The sequence below is a fragment of the Oryctolagus cuniculus genome, chromosome 21, assembly GCF_964237555.1.
Source record: "Oryctolagus cuniculus chromosome 21, mOryCun1.1, whole genome shotgun sequence".
Lineage (NCBI taxonomy): Eukaryota > Metazoa > Chordata > Mammalia > Lagomorpha > Leporidae > Oryctolagus > Oryctolagus cuniculus.
Genome location: NC_091452.1, coordinates 30,879,336 through 30,897,055, shown reverse-complemented (window position 1 = coordinate 30,897,055; position 17,720 = coordinate 30,879,336). Strand labels below are relative to the sequence as shown.

The 17,720-nt window shown below is 50.0% G+C and overlaps 1 protein-coding gene across 5 annotated transcripts in view; it reads right to left on the bottom strand.

Annotated features, from left to right (window-relative positions):
* The window catches only part of CABIN1 (calcineurin binding protein 1), a 135,788-nt gene extending 122,775 nt beyond the window's left edge, over window positions 1-13,013 (bottom strand). For 3 of the 5 annotated variants that reach the window (XM_051837084.2, XM_051837087.2, XM_051837088.2), the window contains exons 1-4: window positions 12,905-13,013; window positions 2,270-2,347; window positions 1,653-1,745; window positions 269-382 (exon numbers count right to left, since the gene is read on the bottom strand). In XM_051837084.2, the coding sequence (XP_051693044.2) occupies window positions 269-382; window positions 1,653-1,745; window positions 2,270-2,272 (210 nt within the window). In that variant the 5' untranslated portion in view covers window positions 2,273-2,347; window positions 12,905-13,013. Of the gene's footprint in view, window positions 1-268; window positions 383-1,652; window positions 1,746-2,269; window positions 2,348-12,587 lie in introns of all 5 variants that reach the window. The other 2 variants (XM_051837085.2, XM_051837086.2) reach the window with 2 other exon arrangements.
* Between the last annotated feature and the right edge of the window lie 4,707 nt (window positions 13,014-17,720).

Here is a 17,720-nt window from a genome sequence, read left to right as displayed (position 1 = left end):
GATACAATGCCTGTCTAGGGCCGAGAGGAGACTCCACTCAACCGAAGAAAACGCCTCTGGAGCTGTCTGCTCCTTACTGCCTGTCATTGTCCGGTACTTGAAAACAAAAGCCTTTCCTCCTAATGAGATGTACACCCTTCTAATTCAATTTCAGGGTAAGACCAATTTCCAAACCACCAGGCGACATCTCTATGACCCAGCCAACTCAAGGTGGTGCATGCTGGGAGCCACGTGGGTTGGCACACAGCCTGGCCTGCTGGTGCCTCACCTCCCGCAGCAGGCGCGCCTCCAGGAGCTCATGGTAGGCTTTGGCAGATTCCTCAAAGCGGTCGTGTTTTTGCAGATCCAGGGCCTTATGGTATAAGGCAAAAGCCTCTGCTTCCTGCAAACCAAGAGAAGAGACATTTTCACACAGCACAAGAGTTTCTCTTTATTAAGCCAAAAATGTATGTGAGCGAGGCTGAGACATGACCATGGTAACCGTCATGTACCCTCTATGGCAGAGCAAACTCTACTATTCCAACTTCCCAGGGGCTCATCACTGGGAAGAGAATCCCTCATGAGACCCCCAAGGAGCCATAAGCGATACAGGTGCCACCACGTCTAAGTGACAACAAAGAAAACACAAAGAGCTAGGTCATGGCGCTAGCCATGCCCGGGGTGAAGCTGAGAGAGAGGTCACACTGGCCAGAGTGACCCAGGGAACCAGGAGTGTGTGTGCATTACAGGAAGTATGTGTTTGGTCCTCACCTCTGGTTCCTGACTCAGAACTTCTGAAAGCCTTGGACTTTCCTAGGGTGGAGCATGGCTGCAGAGGGGCAGATGGGAGAGGAGGAAGGCTGAAAGGGAAGAGATGCCAGGCCTCATGGTAGAGAGGAATGACCAAAAATCCCGAGAGCCACAGTTGGACCTGGCTCCCCAGCTGATCTGGTGCGAGATCCTAGGCAAGCGAACTCCCATCAAGGGGCTCAAACTAGAACCATCTGTCCTGAGTATCCTACTGTCCCCTGGGAACTCCAGAGGCTTGCCCAGGAAGCTGGCCCCAGCTGCAGAAGTGGCCCTGGGGCTGGACCGGCCCTCACATCCACTCCCAAACACACAGAATTTCTCTTCAGTACAATCGTCTCCTAGGTGAACCGTTGAGGAGACGGAAAGCTAACTCTCAAGATGGAATTTCCTCCTGAAAGCCTGCGAGGGAAGGCCGGCGCCGTGGCTCACTAGGCTAATCCTCCGCCTTGCAGCGCCGGCACACCGGGTTCTAGTCCTGGTCGGGGCGCCGGATTCTGTCCCGGTTGCCCCTCTTCCAGGCCAGCTCTCTGCTGTGGCCAGGGAGTGCAGTGGAGGATGGCCCAGGTGCTTGGGCCCTGCACCCCATGGGAGACCAGGAGAAGCACCTAGCTCCTGGCTCCTGCCATCGGATCAGCGCGGTGCGCCGGCCGCGGCGGCCATTGGAGGGTGAACCAACAGCAAAGGAAGACCTTTCTCTCTGTCTCCCTCTCTCACTGTCCACTCTGCCTGTCAAAATAATAAATTAAAAAAAAAAGAAAGAAAGAAAGCCTGCGAGGGAGACGTCTGGATGCATTTACAATGAGATTCTATCTACAGAAATGAGAAGCGAGGTCGACCTGCAGGGACGGCCTGGGATTACATACCTGCGCCTCCTTTGTCTGGGTTTTGTGACTTTTAAAGCTTCCTTCATGATCATCTTCGACCGTGGAGCTGGCGTTTAAGGCTGCTATTCGAATCTAGAAACCAGAGAGTGCAGGAAGACTTGTGTACAGGGGAGATCTCACTCGCTTCGCAGCCACAGACGGCTGCACTGTGCCCCCGCAGATAGCCTAGTCCACCCTGCAGAGCTACACCCTTCTCAGCACGGGAGGAATGAACCAGTCATCCAGGGAAAAAAAACAAGGACTAGAACACACCTGGGTGGGGAGGGGCACGCCCACACACCCACGTGTGGAAGCATGCACTGGGGGCTGTCCACCGAAAAAGGAACAGAGGCTCCACACAGTGGAAGACCCAGGTAGTGGAATAACAGATTCTAGCAGAACACGCGAACTCCGTGCCTTTCCGGCAACGGTGACGTGGCCTGCAAGCTGCTTCCCAGCCGCTCACTCTCCCACGCACCCACCGCTCTCCTGTCCTGGCAGGATGGCTACTATGAAGTGACAGACTTCAGAGTCCACCAGGAAAACGCCCTCACCTCCAGGAGTAGAGTAACACAACAACAGTGGCACCAGCACAAAAGGCAGGCGTCAGTCCTCACCATGTTCAGGGAGATCGCGCACTACGGCAGAGCATCACTTCCCGTCCCTGGCAGAGGCTGTGCTGGTCCACAGATCTCCTAGGGAAAAAGCAGGACAGACTGAGGGCTCAGGCAGAGCCAGGGTCCGTGGGGACCTGGGCTCCGTGCACACAGGCCAGTGAACAGCTGCCTTAGGACAGCTGTGCAGTCCCTCGCTGGGCACCACATGAGGTGCCAGATCCACAGAGAAGTGAAATCAACTCCCATCACCAAGAGGCAATGCACCTATAAACAGTAACTGTTATCAAAAGATGAATGATATAAAGAGGCACAGGCAGCCTCCAAGGGCAGGGAAAAAAGCACTCAAAGGAACTGAGCAGGAGAGCGTTAAGCCCTTGCATTAAATTCTGAAGGAATGGAACACACTGCAACAGAAGGCAGTGAAGCCAAGAGGTGGCTGGGAGAGTGTGGTGTGATGGGAAACTGGGAGCCAAGGACTCCAGCAGAGGGCTGCCCAGATGCACCAGTGGCTGAGGGCCACGGGCAACAGGGACACACTGAGGGTTTGGGGGAAATCAAAATGTTTTGTGTATGTTTTAGAAATAAAATGGGAAAACAATTTAGCCCAGTTGGAAGGGTTGGGAGGGATGTGGAGAAATCAGAATCCCAGAGATTACTGCTGGGGGTGTGACGGTGTGGCCCCTGTGGGACATGATCTGAGGATTCCTCACAATGTCAGAGCGGGCCTACGACCTGGCACAGGTCCAGCACCCACGCCTGCTCACGAGCGCTCCTCACAGCGTGTGTGTGACGGAGAAGGGGGGACAGTCCAAATGCTGTCTGTCCACCCAAGGAAATGCTGCTCAGCCATGAAAAGGAACAAAGTTCTTCCACGTGCTGCAGCACCGTGCTCAGTGCCACAGTCTGATTCCAGTGACAGAAATGTCCAGAGCAGGCGAGTCTGCAGACACAGAGAGCAGTAAGTGGGCTGGGGCGGCGACTACTGGGTGGTGAAATGCCAAGCTGACAGTGACGGCAGTCACACAGCTCTGCACTGAAAACCAATGAGCTGTGTGCACTAAACAGAGAACTGTGCGGTATGTGAACTACATCTCAATAGCTGCTTTTAAAAACATCCCAGGGGCCGGCGCCGCGGCTCACTAGGCTAATCCTCCGCCTAGCGGCGCCGGCACACCGGGTTCTAGTCCCGGTCGGGGCGCCGGATTCTGTCCTGGTTGCCCCTCTTCCAGGCCAGCTCTCTACTGTGGCCAGGGAGTGCAGTGGAGGATGGCCCAGGTGCTTGGGCCTGCACCCCATGGGAGACCAGGAAAAGCACCTGGCTCCTGGCTCCTGCCATCGGATCAGCGCGGTGCGCCGGCCGCAGCGCGCCGGCCGCGGCGGCCATTGGAGGGTGAACCAACGGCAAAGGAAGACCTTTCTCTCTGTCTCTCTCTCTCTCACTGTCCACTCTGCCTGTAAAAAAAAAATTAAAAAAAAAAAAATCCCAGGACCCCAGATAGAGCAGTGTCAGCAGGGATGGGGGAGCGTACACCAGGAGGGCAACTCACAGGACCTGGCACTTGGCAGGCTGACCTGATGGACTTCGAAGAGGAAAGCGCACTACTGAATGTCAGGGAGGGCAGGAAATAGTCATTAAAAGCTGCATCTGAGGGGCCAGCACTGTGGCTTAGCAGGTAAAGCCGCCACCTGCAGTGCCAGCATCCCATAGGGGCACCGGTTTGAGTCCTGGCTGCTCCAATTCCGATCCAGCTCTCTGCTATGGCCTGGGAAAGCAGCAGGAGATGGCCCAAGTCCTTGGGCCCCTGCATCCACATGGGAAACCCAGAAGAAGCTCCTGGCTCCTGGCTTCAGATCAGCCCAATTCTGGCTGTTGTGGCAACTTGGAGAGTGAACTAGTGGATGAAAGACCCTCCCCCGTCTCCTCCTTTCTAACTAATTTTCAAATAAAATAAATAAATCTTTTTAAAAATAAGTAAATTTAATATAAAATAAATAATAATTTTAGAAATAGTGGGGGCAAGGGGGGCCAGACAGTTGTCTGGCCTAGTTATGAAGCCACCTGTTACCATGCTCACATCCCGCTATGGAGTACTTGGTTTCAATTCCTGGCTCTGGCTCCTGACTCCAGCTTCCTGCTAAGGCAGACCCTGGAGGGCAGCAATGATGACTCAAATAATTGGGTTCCTGCCATTATGTGAGAAACCTGGATTGAACGCTCAGCTCCTGGCTTTGCCTGGTCCAGTCCTAGCTGTTACAGGAAGTGTGAGAGTTAAGCAGCAGATAGGTGCTCTCTCGCTTGCTTGCGCTCAAATAAGTATTTTTTTTTTAAAAAAGGGGACCAGGGCCAGCACTGCAGTACAGTGGTTTAAAGCCCCAGCCTGCAGTGTCAGCAACCCATATGAGCAACAGTTCAAGTCCTGGATGCTCCACTTCTGACCCAGCTCTCTGCTAAGGCCTGAGAAAGCAGCAGAAGGTGGCTCAAGTCCTTGGCTCCCTCCACCCATGTGGGAGACCCGGAAAAAGCTCCAGGCTTCTGGCTTCAGATCAGCCCAGCTCCAGCTGTTGCAGCCATTAGGGGAGTGAACCAGTAGATGGAAGACCTCTCTGTCTCTACCTCTCTCAGTAACCCTGCCTTTTAAATAATAAAGTAAATCTTTAAAAATAAATAAATAAATAAAAATAAAAAGGGGACCAGAGCTGTTGTGGCGCAGTGAGTCAAGCCACCACTTGACTGGCATCACATATGAGGGCCAGTTCTGTTCCTGGCTGCCCCGTTTCTGTTCCAGCCCCCTGCTAACACATCTGGGAAAGTAATGGAAGATGGCCCAGGTACTTGGGCTCCCGAATGGAGTTCCAGGCTCGGCTCCTGGCTTCAGCTTGGCCCAGCCCCAGTTGTTGCAGCCATTTAGGGAGTAAACCAGCAGACAAAAGATCTGTCTCTCCCTCCCTCTCCATGAGCCTGCCCCTCAAATGAATAAATCAATCTTGGGTTTGGCATTGTGACATAACAAGTTAAGCCACCACCTACGATACCCACATCCCATATGAAAGCTGGTTTTTGTGCTGGATGCATTACTTCTGATCCAGCTCCCTGCTAACACACCTGGGAAAGCAGTAGAAGATGGCCCAAGTGCCTGGGCCCTTACCTCCCACGTGGGAGACCTCAGTGAAGCTCCTGGCTTCAGCCTCGCTCGGCTCTGACTCTTGTGGACATTCAGGGAGTGAACCAGCAGGTGCAAAGATCTCTTTCTGACTCTGCCTTTCAAGTAAATAAATAAATCTGTGGCTTTCAAAAAAATAAATAAATCTGTAGCAACCCAGATATGAGACAAAGTAGAATTCAGGCCCAGAAACTAAATGTGACAAACGCACAATTCACAGTGATGACCTAACACTCAAGAATGCGCACATTTGGCCAGAGCAGTGAAGATGCTGCTTGGAATGCCCCCACCTCATGTCAGAGTACTTGGGTTTAAGTCTCAGCTCTGCTTCCAACTTCAGCTTCCTGCTAATTCACACCCAGGGAGGCAGTTATGATGGCTCATGTAGCTGAGTCCCTGTCACCTACTGGGAGATCCAGACTGACTTCCCAGTTCCTGGCTTCATCCAGCTCAGCCCCAGCTGTTACAGGTATTTGGGAAGTGAACCAAGGATGAAAGATCTCTTTCTCTCCATTTGTCTGCCTTTCAATTAATTAGAATAAATTTAAATTTTTTAAAAGATAATTCACAAGTAACTCAGTACCCAACTTTAGAAGCAAAGCCAGGGCTAGCCCTGTGGCATAGTAGAGTAAAGCTACCTCCTGTGATGCCAGCATCCCATAGAGTCACCTGTTCTAGACCTGGCTGCTTCACTTCTGATCCAGCTCCCTGCTAATATGCCTGGGAAAGCCGCCGAAGATGGTTCAAGTGCTTGGGCTCCTGCACCCACGTGGGAAACCAGAAGAAGCTCGTGGCTCCTGCCTTTGGCCTCATCCAGCCCTGGCTGTTGCAGCCATCTGAGGAGTGAACTAGCAGATGGAAAATATCTCTCTGACTCTGCATCTCTCTCTCTCTCTCTCTCTCTCTCTCTCTCTCTCTAACTCTGCCTTTCAAATAGATAAATAAATCTTAAAAAAAAAAAAAAAAAAGCAGCAGCAAGGCCCATAGCAGATGCCAAAGACCTACAGAAACACACTAATAAAAGAATTTCAAACCACTGTTAATATAAGACAGCTCAAGTGGAGGAACACTAAGTGAGGAAGTAGATCTAACTGACACATAGGTGAGCTCTTACGGATGTACATCAAACTCTTCATCTTGATAACAGAGATTACACATTCTTCTTTTCTACCGCTCATGGGACATTTATAAAGAAAGAAATCCTGTATTAGCTTACAAAGGAAATACCTTCCATAAAGTGAAACTGTCTACAATACTCTGATCATATCACATTGACCTAGAAGCTGCTCACAAATGCCATGGCCACCAGGACTGTGCAACTATGAGGCTCTCCTCCTAGTGACAGGAAAGTCAACCGAAATCAAAGAAACTTAATATTAACAACAAGAACACACATTCACATGTATGAAGACACAATTAAATCTAAGAGAAAAAAAGTCACAATTATCTCGATAGAAGAGGAAGTCTGACAAAATCCAACATTCATTCACAATAAAAATACTCAAGGCTATAGAAACTGAGGGATACTCTCTTAAAACAGCAATACATATATACCATAGTCCTAAAGCCAAAACTGTACTGAGTGGAGAAACACGAGGGGCATTTCCACCGACATTATGAATGAGCAGGGAGCCCCCTGTACTAGGAGTAACAGCCATTGCAGTTACAACAGGGACATCAATGAGAAATACAAGGGATACACAGGAAGCAAAATGATCACTAAACTGCAGATAACAGAATACCTGGAAAACCCCAAAACCAATGATAACTCTTATGCAATATAAAGCAACCCAGTGAAGCAGCACAAAACAATACATAAAAGGCAACAGCCTTCATCTATGCAAACCACAAACAAAACACTATGGCAGAGAAAAATTCCATGTGCAGCAGCAACAAGATCATTAAATACTGAGGAATAAAGGTGACAGGCAGCAAGCAACAGGTTAAGCTGCCAGCTGTGGAGCCCTGGTTCAGTCTGGCTGCTCCACTTCTGATGCAGCTTCCTGCTCCCGTGCTGGAGGCGGCAGTGGAAGACGGCCCAACTACTTGGGTGCCTGACACCTACCCGGGAGACCAGAATGGAGTTCCTGGCTCCTGGCTCTGGCCTGGCTTAGATTTGGCTGTTGTAGACTTTGGGCAGTAATCCAGCAGATGGAAAATGTCTGTCTGTCTCTCTCTCTGTTACTCTTTCAAATAAAACCTACGCAAGGAAAATTTCAAACCATTGCCAGTTCACTAACATGAACTTAGTGAAGTGAATGACAACCTCCATTCTTGGATAGGACTCAACAATACAGATATGCCAGTTTTCCCCAAATTCAGTTATAAATTCAATTGCAATATCAATTAACAGAAAATGATAAATAAGTTGATACTAAACAAGAAAACCATTGGAGCAGGCACACATAGATACCACTGACAAGAAAGTAATATAACATCCCTGATAGATACTCATAAAAGCTCAGAGACACAGCATTGTTCATTGTTCTACCAAAAGGTAGAAGCAACTCAAGTGCCCAAATGAATGCATAAAAAACGTACACACATATGACATTACTCGGCCTTAAAAAGGAAGGTAATTCTGACACACGCCACAACACAGAGGGACAACTTTTTAAAAATTTTTTTATTTATTTAAGAGTAATTGAACCATCATCTGCTGCCTCCTAGGCTGAGCATTAGCAGGAAGCTGTATCAGAAGTAGAGGTGAGACTTGATTCCAGGCACTCATACTGGGGATGTGGGCATTCCAGTTGCCTGCCCCTACTCCCTATTTCCAAAGCTAGGAGCTAGGCACCCACATGGGTGGCAGGAACCCACTAACTACTTGAGCCATCAACAATGCCTCCCAGGGTCTGCCTTAGCAGGAAGCCAGAGGCCAGGACGCAGGGCTGGGTGAACCAGGGCACTCCAGAGTGGGATGCAGCAAGAGGCAAAAAAAGAGAAGAATGGGAAGTTCCTGGCTTCTGCCTGACCCAGCCCCAGCTGTCGTAGGCATCGAGGGATGAACCAGCAGAAGGAAGCTCTCTGCCTGTCTCTGCCTTTCAAATAAAAACATTTTAAGAAGCCAAGGAAAAGAATAAAACCTGAAGAAACATGAAAAAAAGATATGAACAGCATGATTCACAAAAGAAGATACAACTGGCTCCCATATACACGAAAAATGCTCCAACTCCCTCATAATTGGAGAAACACATATTAAAACAGCATGAGAGAGCCGGCGCCGTGGCTCAATAGGCTAATCCTCCACCTTGCGGCGCCGGCACACCGGGTTCTAGTCCCGGTTGGGGCGCCGGATTCTGTCCCGGTTGCCCCTCTTCCAGGCCAGCTCTCTGCTATGGCCAGGGAGTGCAGTGGAGGATGGCCCAGGTGCTTGGGCCCTGCACCCCATGGGAGACCAGGAAAAGCACCTGGCTCCTGGCTCCTGCCAGGATCAGCGCGGTGCGCCGGCTGCAGCGGCGGCCATTGGAGGGTGAACCAGCGGCAAAGGAAGACCTTTCTCTCTCTGTCTCTCTCTCTCACTGTCCACTCTGCCTGTCAAAAAAAAAAAAAAAAAAAAAAAAAAAACCGCATGAGACACCATTTTTCCTTTCACCTAGCACAAGGCAAAAATTTGACTTTTTTTGACAATAGCACCCTCTACTGGCTAGGGTGTGGGAAAACAAGTTATTCTCAGAGCTGCTGGTGGGAATGCAAACAGGTGGTACAACTCTGGTGGAGAGGAATTTGATGATACCTGAGAAAACTACACAGGTATTTAACTTTAATCTCAGCAGTTATGCGTCAAAGAATCTACTCTGAAGATGCACCTCCAACAATCCAAAACTGCATGTGCACAGGGTTCTTCCAAGATATCGAAAGCAACTAAAATGCCAACTTTAGGAGCATGGATGGTAAAGTATGGTGCCTCCACACAGGAAAGCTGTAAAAACTGGGTTCCCAGCAGCCTGATTCACAACAACCACAGAGTGGAAGCAATCAAGTTTACCAAGTGATGAATGGATAAATAAAACATAGTCATGTCATTAAACACAGCCACAAAAAGGAATTAAGTGATGACAACATGGATGAACTACGAAAATATTATGCTCAGTAAAATAAACCAAGCACAAAGGAACCCACATATTGTATGATCCCACTTATATGAAATGTCCTAAACAGGCAAATCTAACAGACAGAATTCTGGCTGTTTAGGGTTGGGGAAAGAGGCAATGGGAAGTGAACTAACTGCTAACGGACTGGGGTCTCATTTTGTGGTGACAATAATGTTCCACAGTTGATTTGGCGACGCCTGTACAACTCTGTGAAGACAATTAAATTACTGAGGGCACAAAAGTAATATTTGTGATATTCTAACTAAAAATGCATAACCTCTATCTTGAACCCAAACTGAGGAACATCAGGAAAATAACTGATCAGTATCTTTAAAAGTATCAAGGCAGGGCCGGCGCTGTGACATAGCACATAAAGCGCCGCCTGCAGTGCTGGCAGCCCATACGGGCGCCGGTTCAAGTCCCAGCTGCTCCTCTTCCAATCCAGCTCTCTGCTATGGCCTGGGAAAGCAGTAGAAAATGGCCCAAATCCTTGGGCCCCTGCACCCGCGTGGGAGACCTAGCCCCTGGCTTCAGATTGGCACAACTCTGGCCATTGTGGCCATCTGGAGAGTGAAGCAGCAGATGAAAGACCTCTCTCTAATGCTGTCTTTCAAATAAACAAATAAATCTTAAAAAAAAAAAAAAAGTATCAAGGCCAAGGCAGGCATTTAGCATAGTAGCTGGGACACTGCTTGCAGCACCTGCATCGTACATCGGAGTGCCTAGGTTCAAGCCCCAGCTCCTCTCCCAATTCCGATTCCAGCTTCCTGCTACTGCAGACCCTGGGAGGCAGCAAGTGAGGGCTCCCTGCTGCCCCGGTGAGAGACCTGGATTGAGTTCCTGGCTCCCAGTCTTGGCTTGGCCCAGCTCCATCTGTTTGAGGAAGGGCCCCACAGATGGGAGCACACACACTCTCTCTCTCTCTCTCCCCTTCAGATAAAATTAAAAATATACACTTTTCAAAGCCAAGAAAGACCAAAAAAAAAAAAAAAAAAGGACAGGAACTGTTATATAGAAGGAGAAATAATGAAATGCAACGGGGATCTTGGAAAGGACCCTGGAATGAAAACAGAAGTTTAGTGGCAAAACTGGTGCAATTCGAATCACCTTGGAAGCGTAGTTAAAACAGTGCACCAGCGTTAGTTTCTTGTTCTTGAGAAGCACACTATGATCACATAGGATGTTGACATCAGTTCAGTCAAGGTGTGGAACATAAATTGCTACAACTTTTCTTCCAATCTAAAGTTAGTCTAAAATGTAGAAAGCTTAAAAAGAACACTTGAGAATTCACACTACCTGTAAAAGCAATGTGCGGATGGAGACAATGTAGCATTAGCCACCCTGACCTCCAGAAACCTCTACAGAATTGAAAAACTCAACGACAGGGGTTGGTGCTATGGCGCAGTAGGTTAGGTCCCCACCTGTGGCATCAAGGTCCCAAATGGCTGCTGGTTCAAGTCCTTGCTGCTCCACTCCAGATCCAGCTCCCTGCTGATGGCCTGGGAAGGCAGTGGAGGAAGGCCCAGGTGGTTGGACCTGGAGAAAGCTCCTGGCTCCTGACTTACATGAGCTCAGCTCCTGCCATGGCAGCTATCTGGGAGTGAACCAGCAGATGGAAGACCTCTCTCTTTCCCCCCCTCTGTCTGTAACTCTACTTCTCAAGTAAACAAATCTTAAAACAACAACAAAACAAGCAGCTATTGAATAAAGACGAGAAAGTACAGATGAAGTACCACTTATTGGAAGTATTTGAAACGAGCCATGTTTCAGATTTCTGCTTTTTTTGGATTCTGGAATACTTGCACATACCTGAAATCGTTTCAGAGACACATTAGGCACGTAAACTGAAGGCAATTTTATACAATACTTTTAACAGTTGTGTGCATAAAACAGAGTTTCATGGCACGGCATTTTCCACTGTGGTGTTGTCAGAGCTCAAAAACTCAGCTTTTGGAGTACTTCAGACGATGGGTTTTCAGATCCGGGAAGCTTTACCTAGGACCATTTCTCAGACTCCTAACCCAGCAGCTCCATCTCCTTGGAACAACCATCAGTGTCAACTCACAAGTCCCCAAACTCTCGTCAGAGTACGGTTTCCTTGGCCTAAGGGCACATGCTAAGGACCAGCACCCTGACCCAGACTGAGAAACACCGGATTCCCGCCTGCTCCGGCCTGGGGCCTGGCCTACACCGCCTTGTCTGGGCCTGGGTCCCCTTCTGCAAGCTAACCAGCCCATTGCTTTTGTACAGCCCAGGAGCAAAGGATTTTTTTTTTTTTTTAACATTCTTAAATGGTTGAACAACACGGGTGACATGTGCAAAGTATATAAAACTCAAATTTCAACGTCTGTAAATAAAATTCTCTTGGCACACAGCCACCCTCTTACATGCTGTCTCCATCTGTAGCCACAACACCACCACCGGAACTGAAGAGTGAACCGTCTCCAATATCTAAAGTACTATCAAAAAAATTAATATATTTATTGTACAAAGTTCCTTCAAAAGTTGGCATTAAAAGTTTATTTTGATGCAAAATATTTTTGAAATCCATGCAAAGGGTCTCCAAAAAATTCATGAAAACACCTACTACTTAATAAAAAAAAACTATGCATGGATTTCAAAATTTTCGTACCCAAACCTACCTTTTAGTTCCATTTTCCACGAACTTTTATTAGTATTCCACAATTTATGACACGTTATAAGAAAAATTATATTCGCAAGCATGCAAATTCCTAAAGATCGTTCTAAGAATATTTTATTTGCAACCACAGCAACTAATTACAGAGGGAACCCGAGCCGCGTGGAACTGACCTGCCCACACCCGCACCTGTCACAACCCAGATCCGGACGAGATCGGCGGCCCCCAAAGCACCTGTGCAGACACCCGGGGGTGTCAGGTGCGCCCTGTCGAGCCCAGGGCCCGCCTTCTCCCGGGAAGCAGTGCTGCACGCTGGTCAAGATTCCCGGTCCCGAGCCGGCCAGAGTCCCCGCGTGCCTCTGTCCCACTCACTTTCACCATCCCCCGGCCTCCGTCCCCACCCCCGTGAACGGCGCTCCCCGTACCAGCACTCACCGCGCACGGCTGCGGTGAAGGTGAGCGAGAGGACGCCAGCGGCGGAATCAACTGTGGCTCCCGCCGCGGTCACTCTCGGGGCCGGAGCCGCCCCTCAGCACGGCCGGGACGAGGCCCGCGGGGCAGCCAGGAGGCCCGGCCTCAGTTTCCCGGACTGCAGCCCCGGGGTCTGCCTGAGGCGCCCACAGCCTTCTCGCGGGATTCGGTCTCGCGCACGACCAGCGCTCCGGCCCGCGCCCTGGCACAGTCCGGTCGCACCCCTCCAAACCCCGGAGACGCCCCCCAACCCCACAGCACCGGAACTCACCAGGCGTCTCCACGGTAACGGCCATCCACTCGGACCCCCGCGCCGGCCGGCGGCGCGCCTGACAACAAGGCGCTTTCCCATTGGCTGCGGTGCCTGTCCGTCTGACCAATCAGCGCGCTCCTACGTACGGCTCGCCCGCGCGGCGGACTAGTTGGGCTTTGTGGGTGGTGCCCCTCCAAGCAGCCCCGCACGCGTCTGGGAAACCCGGGCGGTCGCAGGTTGGTTCCGGACCCTTGCGGGCAGCCGTGGGCTCGCGGTCCGGCTCCGGGCTCTACCGACCGGCATCACCTGGCGGTTCCGGTGCTAAGATAGGTGCTCTCACCGCGCGATGGCAACTTGGAGCACTTAGAGGAGCTGAAGGGCCTCTGACAGGGGCCTGGAGCCAGAGCTTGAGGCCCTCTAGGGATGCTTAAATAAGAATGAATGCAACAGCCTTCTTTTTTTAATTTAATTTCGGAACAGTTTTTAATACACAAAACAAAAACTGTGAGGTAGTAATGCAGAGAGCTCCCAGACACCCCTCACCCCATTTCCCCTATTATTAACATCATATTAGTGTCTGCATCACGATGAACCAAATCCAGCTTCCCTTATTTTTTTTAATCCATACTCATTATCCCTTCCGCCCGTCCCAGCCTCTAATAATCAACACCTGGTGTTTACATAATAAACATGTATATGTATATACACATAATTTTAGATCCCACATATAAGGGAGAACACACACATGTTACCAGTGAATGGCAGGGTTCTTGTCTTCGCGCAAGAAAGAATTCAGGCGTGAGACAGAGTAGTGGAAAGTAAAGTAACAGTTTATTAGAGAAAGGACATCCGTAAGAACGGACAGGCACCTCTCCAGACAGGACCTGAGAGGGAGTGCCCAGTCGCTCGGACTGGGGGTGGGGGGAGCGAGGTTACATGGTTGAGTAGAGAGAGCACTCCTAGGCAGGCAGGTGGGAGGCTCAGCAGAAAGGCAGAGGGCTGAGTGCGCAGTCCGGTTGAGGCCAGGGGTTTTAAGGAGATGGGTCTTGCTTCCCCACCTCTGCTCCTCTTGGAACAAAGGGCTTTTTGGATGTAAATAGAAAAACTTCTGAGTTTTCTCCTTGAAGTTATCAGACAGGGGGAAGTCTGGCTGGCTGCTCCCGGGGCACCCTTAGAGGAAGGGCAGGGAGGGCGTTTGAAGTGCAGATACTGGGCTGCACCTGGAAGGTAATCAGGCAGAAAGGGCTGGGACCCCCTACCTGGAAGGTTATCCGGTAGGAGGGGGCAGGGCAGGATGCAAACACTGGGCTGCCACCTGAAACTATCAGGATGACTTTGAGATGCAGATGCATATGCTGGACAAAGACGTCTTCTCTTTAGGCCTTTATGTCACACACACATAAGCTCATATCTGACTTCCTACCTAATATATATATATATATATATTTCTGTGTCTGGCTTATTTCACTCAACATGCTGTCCTCCGTTCCATCCATTTTCCTGCAGATGAAAGCACTGCATTATTTATTTATTGTGGGGAGCAACCCGGACTAGACTAAGTTACTGGAATTAAGACTTATTCTATGCATCTGCTCTCCCACAATATGGCGCTGGGAGAGGAGAAAACAGCTTCTACACAGCTGCCTCCAGTTCAGCCAATAAACTGTAGGACTTGCTCCTGATTGGAGGAGAGCAGCGAACTCGGCGTGTGGGCAGCCGAGTTAGGATTGGTGGAGGAGGACTATAAAGGAGAGAGACGGCATGCACCAGGAACATCTAAGGGGAACACCTAAGGGGAACACCTGTGCAGCCCCCGAGAGAGCCGGCCGGCCGGCGGTGTGCCGCTCCCCTGCGGAAGTGGGGAATGTGGCCAGGGGGAACCGCCCTTCCACGGAGGTGGAAGGGACAGTAGCCAACCCGGGAAGAACCAGCAGCAAACCCGGGGAGGGCCGAGCAGACGAAAGAACAGCGCAGGGTCCTGTGTCGTTCCTCCACGAAGAGGGGGAGCGACAATTTATTTTTATTTTTATTTTTATTTGACAGAGTTATAGACAGTGAGAGAGAGAGACAGAGAGAAAGGTCTTCCTTCCATTGGTTCACCCCCCCAATGCCTGCTACGGCCGGTGCACTGCACCGATCTGAAGCCAGGAGCCAGGTGCTTCTCCTGGTCTCCCATGTGGGTGCAGGGCCCAAGCACTTGGGCCATTCTCCACTGCACTCCCGGGCCACAGCAGAGAGCTGGACTGGAAGAGGAGCAATCGGGACTAGAACCCAGCACCCATATGGGATGCTGGTGCCACAGGCGGAGGATTAACCAAGTGAGCCGCGGCGCCGGCCCCTATTTATTTTTTAAAGATTTATTTATAGGCCAGCGCCGCGGCTCACTTGGCTAATCCTCCACCTGTGGTGCCCGCACCCCGGGTTCTAGTCCCGGTTGGGGTGCTGGTTCTATCCGGGTTGCTCCTCTTCCAGTCCAGCTCTCTGCTGTGACCCGGGAGTACAGTGGAGGATGGCCCAAGTGCTTGGGCCCTGCACCCGCATGGAAGACCTGGGGAGGAAGCACCTGGCTCCTGGCTTCAGATGGGCCACCAGCCATAGCGGCCATTTGGGGGGTGAACCAACGGAAGACCTTTCTCTCTGTCTCTCTCTCTCTCACTGTCTAACTCTGCCTGTCAAAAAAAAAAAAAAAAGATTTATTTATTTATTTGAAAGTCAAGAGTTACACACAGAGAGGAGAGGCAGAGAGAAAGAGAGAGAGAGAGACTTCCACCCAATGGTTCATTCCCTAATTGGCCACAACAGAACTGTGCTGATCCAAAGCCAGGAGCCAGGAGCTTCTTCCGGGTCTCCCATGTGGGTGCAGGGGCCCAAGCACTTGGGCCATCTTCTACTGCTTTCCCAGGCCACAGCAGAGAGCTGGATCAAAGTGGAGCAGCCAGGTCTTGTACTGGTGCCCATATGGGATTCCAGCACTGCAGGCCAGGGCATTAACCCGCTGTGCCACAGCACCAGCCCCTGGATTGCATGTTTTATAGTTGAATAGTACTCCATCATATATATATATATATATATAATACACACACTACATTTTCCTTTCCATTCACCTGATGAGAGACATCTTGAATGATTCCATATATTGGCCATTGTGAACAGTGCTATTAATAACTACTACCGGCCAGCTGCAGTGCCGGCATCCCATATGGGTGCTGGTTCAGGTCCCAGCTGCTCCACTTCTGACCCAGCTCTCTCTTATGGCCTGGGAAAGCAGTACAAGATGGCCTTGTACCCATGTGAAAGACCCAGAGGAAGCCCCTGGCTCCTGGCTTCAGATCGGCGAAGCTCCAGCTGTTGTGGCCAACTGGGGAGAGAACCAGCAGATGGAAGATCTTCCTCTCTCTCTGCCTCTCTGTAATTCTGCTTTTCAAGTAAATAAATCTTTTTTTTTAATTACTACTAATTCTTTAATACAATGAGTTCATGTTTTTGAATATATACCCAGTGGTGGGATTGCTGGATCACATGGCAGTTCCAGTTCTAGTTTTTTTTTTTTATTTTTATTTCACCTTCATTCCTTTATTCATGGTCATTTTTTGAGTTTTAAAATTTAACAATATTTTAAAGATTTATTTATTTACTTGAAAATCAGAGTTACACACAGAGAGAGAAGGAGAGGCAGAGAGAGAGAGAGAGAGAGGTCTTCCATCCCAACTGACCACAATGTCCAGAGCTGCACCAATCCGAAGCCAGGAACCAGGAGCCAGGAGCTTGGGCCAAGGACTTGGGCCATCTTCTACTGTTTTCCCAAGCCACAGCAGAGAGCCGGATCGGAAGTGGAGCAGCCAGGACTCAAACCAGCGTCCATATGGGATGCCTGCACTACAGGCAGCAGCTTCACCGGCTACACCACAGCGCCAGCCCCTAAAATTTAACAATTTAAAAAATTTTGCCACATCTGCTAAATATGTAGACATTATATACATATACATATTATTTTTTAAAGATTTATTTATTTATTTTGAAAGAGTTAGAGAGAGGGAGAGAGAGAGAGAGATCTTCCATCTGCTGGTTCACTCCCCAGGTGGTAGCAGCGGCCAGGTCTAGCTTAGGCCCAAGTCAGGAGCCAGGAGCTTCTTCCAGGTGTCCCACATGGGTGCAGGGGCCCAAATGCTTGAGCCATCTTCTACTGCTTTTCCCAGGCCATTAGCAGGGAGCTGGATCCGAAATGGAGCAGGCGGGACTCGAACCAGTGCATATATGGGATGCCGGCAGCACAGGTGGCGGCTTTACCAGCTACGCCACAGCCCCTACATTACTATTTCTTTAAAGTCAATTAAATCATGGTTTTGCGGTGAAGAGTTCAAAGAGACAGTTCAGTGTGATAAAGCTTTAGTGATATATCAGGATGAATAAAAAAAATCACTGAGCTACCAACGTTCACTTTGAGATAACCTGCAAGGTGGGGGGTGGGGGGAGGGGGCTGGGGGTGAGCAGAAGCAGATGGTTTCAAAACTGCCCAGTTTAACAAGCAGCCCTGAATCCAGCCCCAGCCCTGGGTTTTATCTTGAGAGACACACTGGCACGAAACATGTGATAAAAGGTGGAACGGTGGTCAGAGCCTTGGGGAGGTGTGACTTGACAGTCAAAGGTGAGACATCCTACAGCCCGTGCAGGTGCAGGAGCCTGGGGCAGCAGCACAGTCCTTCCAGGAGGCTCAGCTCAGAGCTGCACGATGTGGGCAAGGTGGGGAGGACCCGGCCCGCAGAGGAAGCAGGCGACCTGTGACTCTCGAGACAGCCGGAGGGAAAGGGCTGCTGCCCTATGATCCTGATGAGCC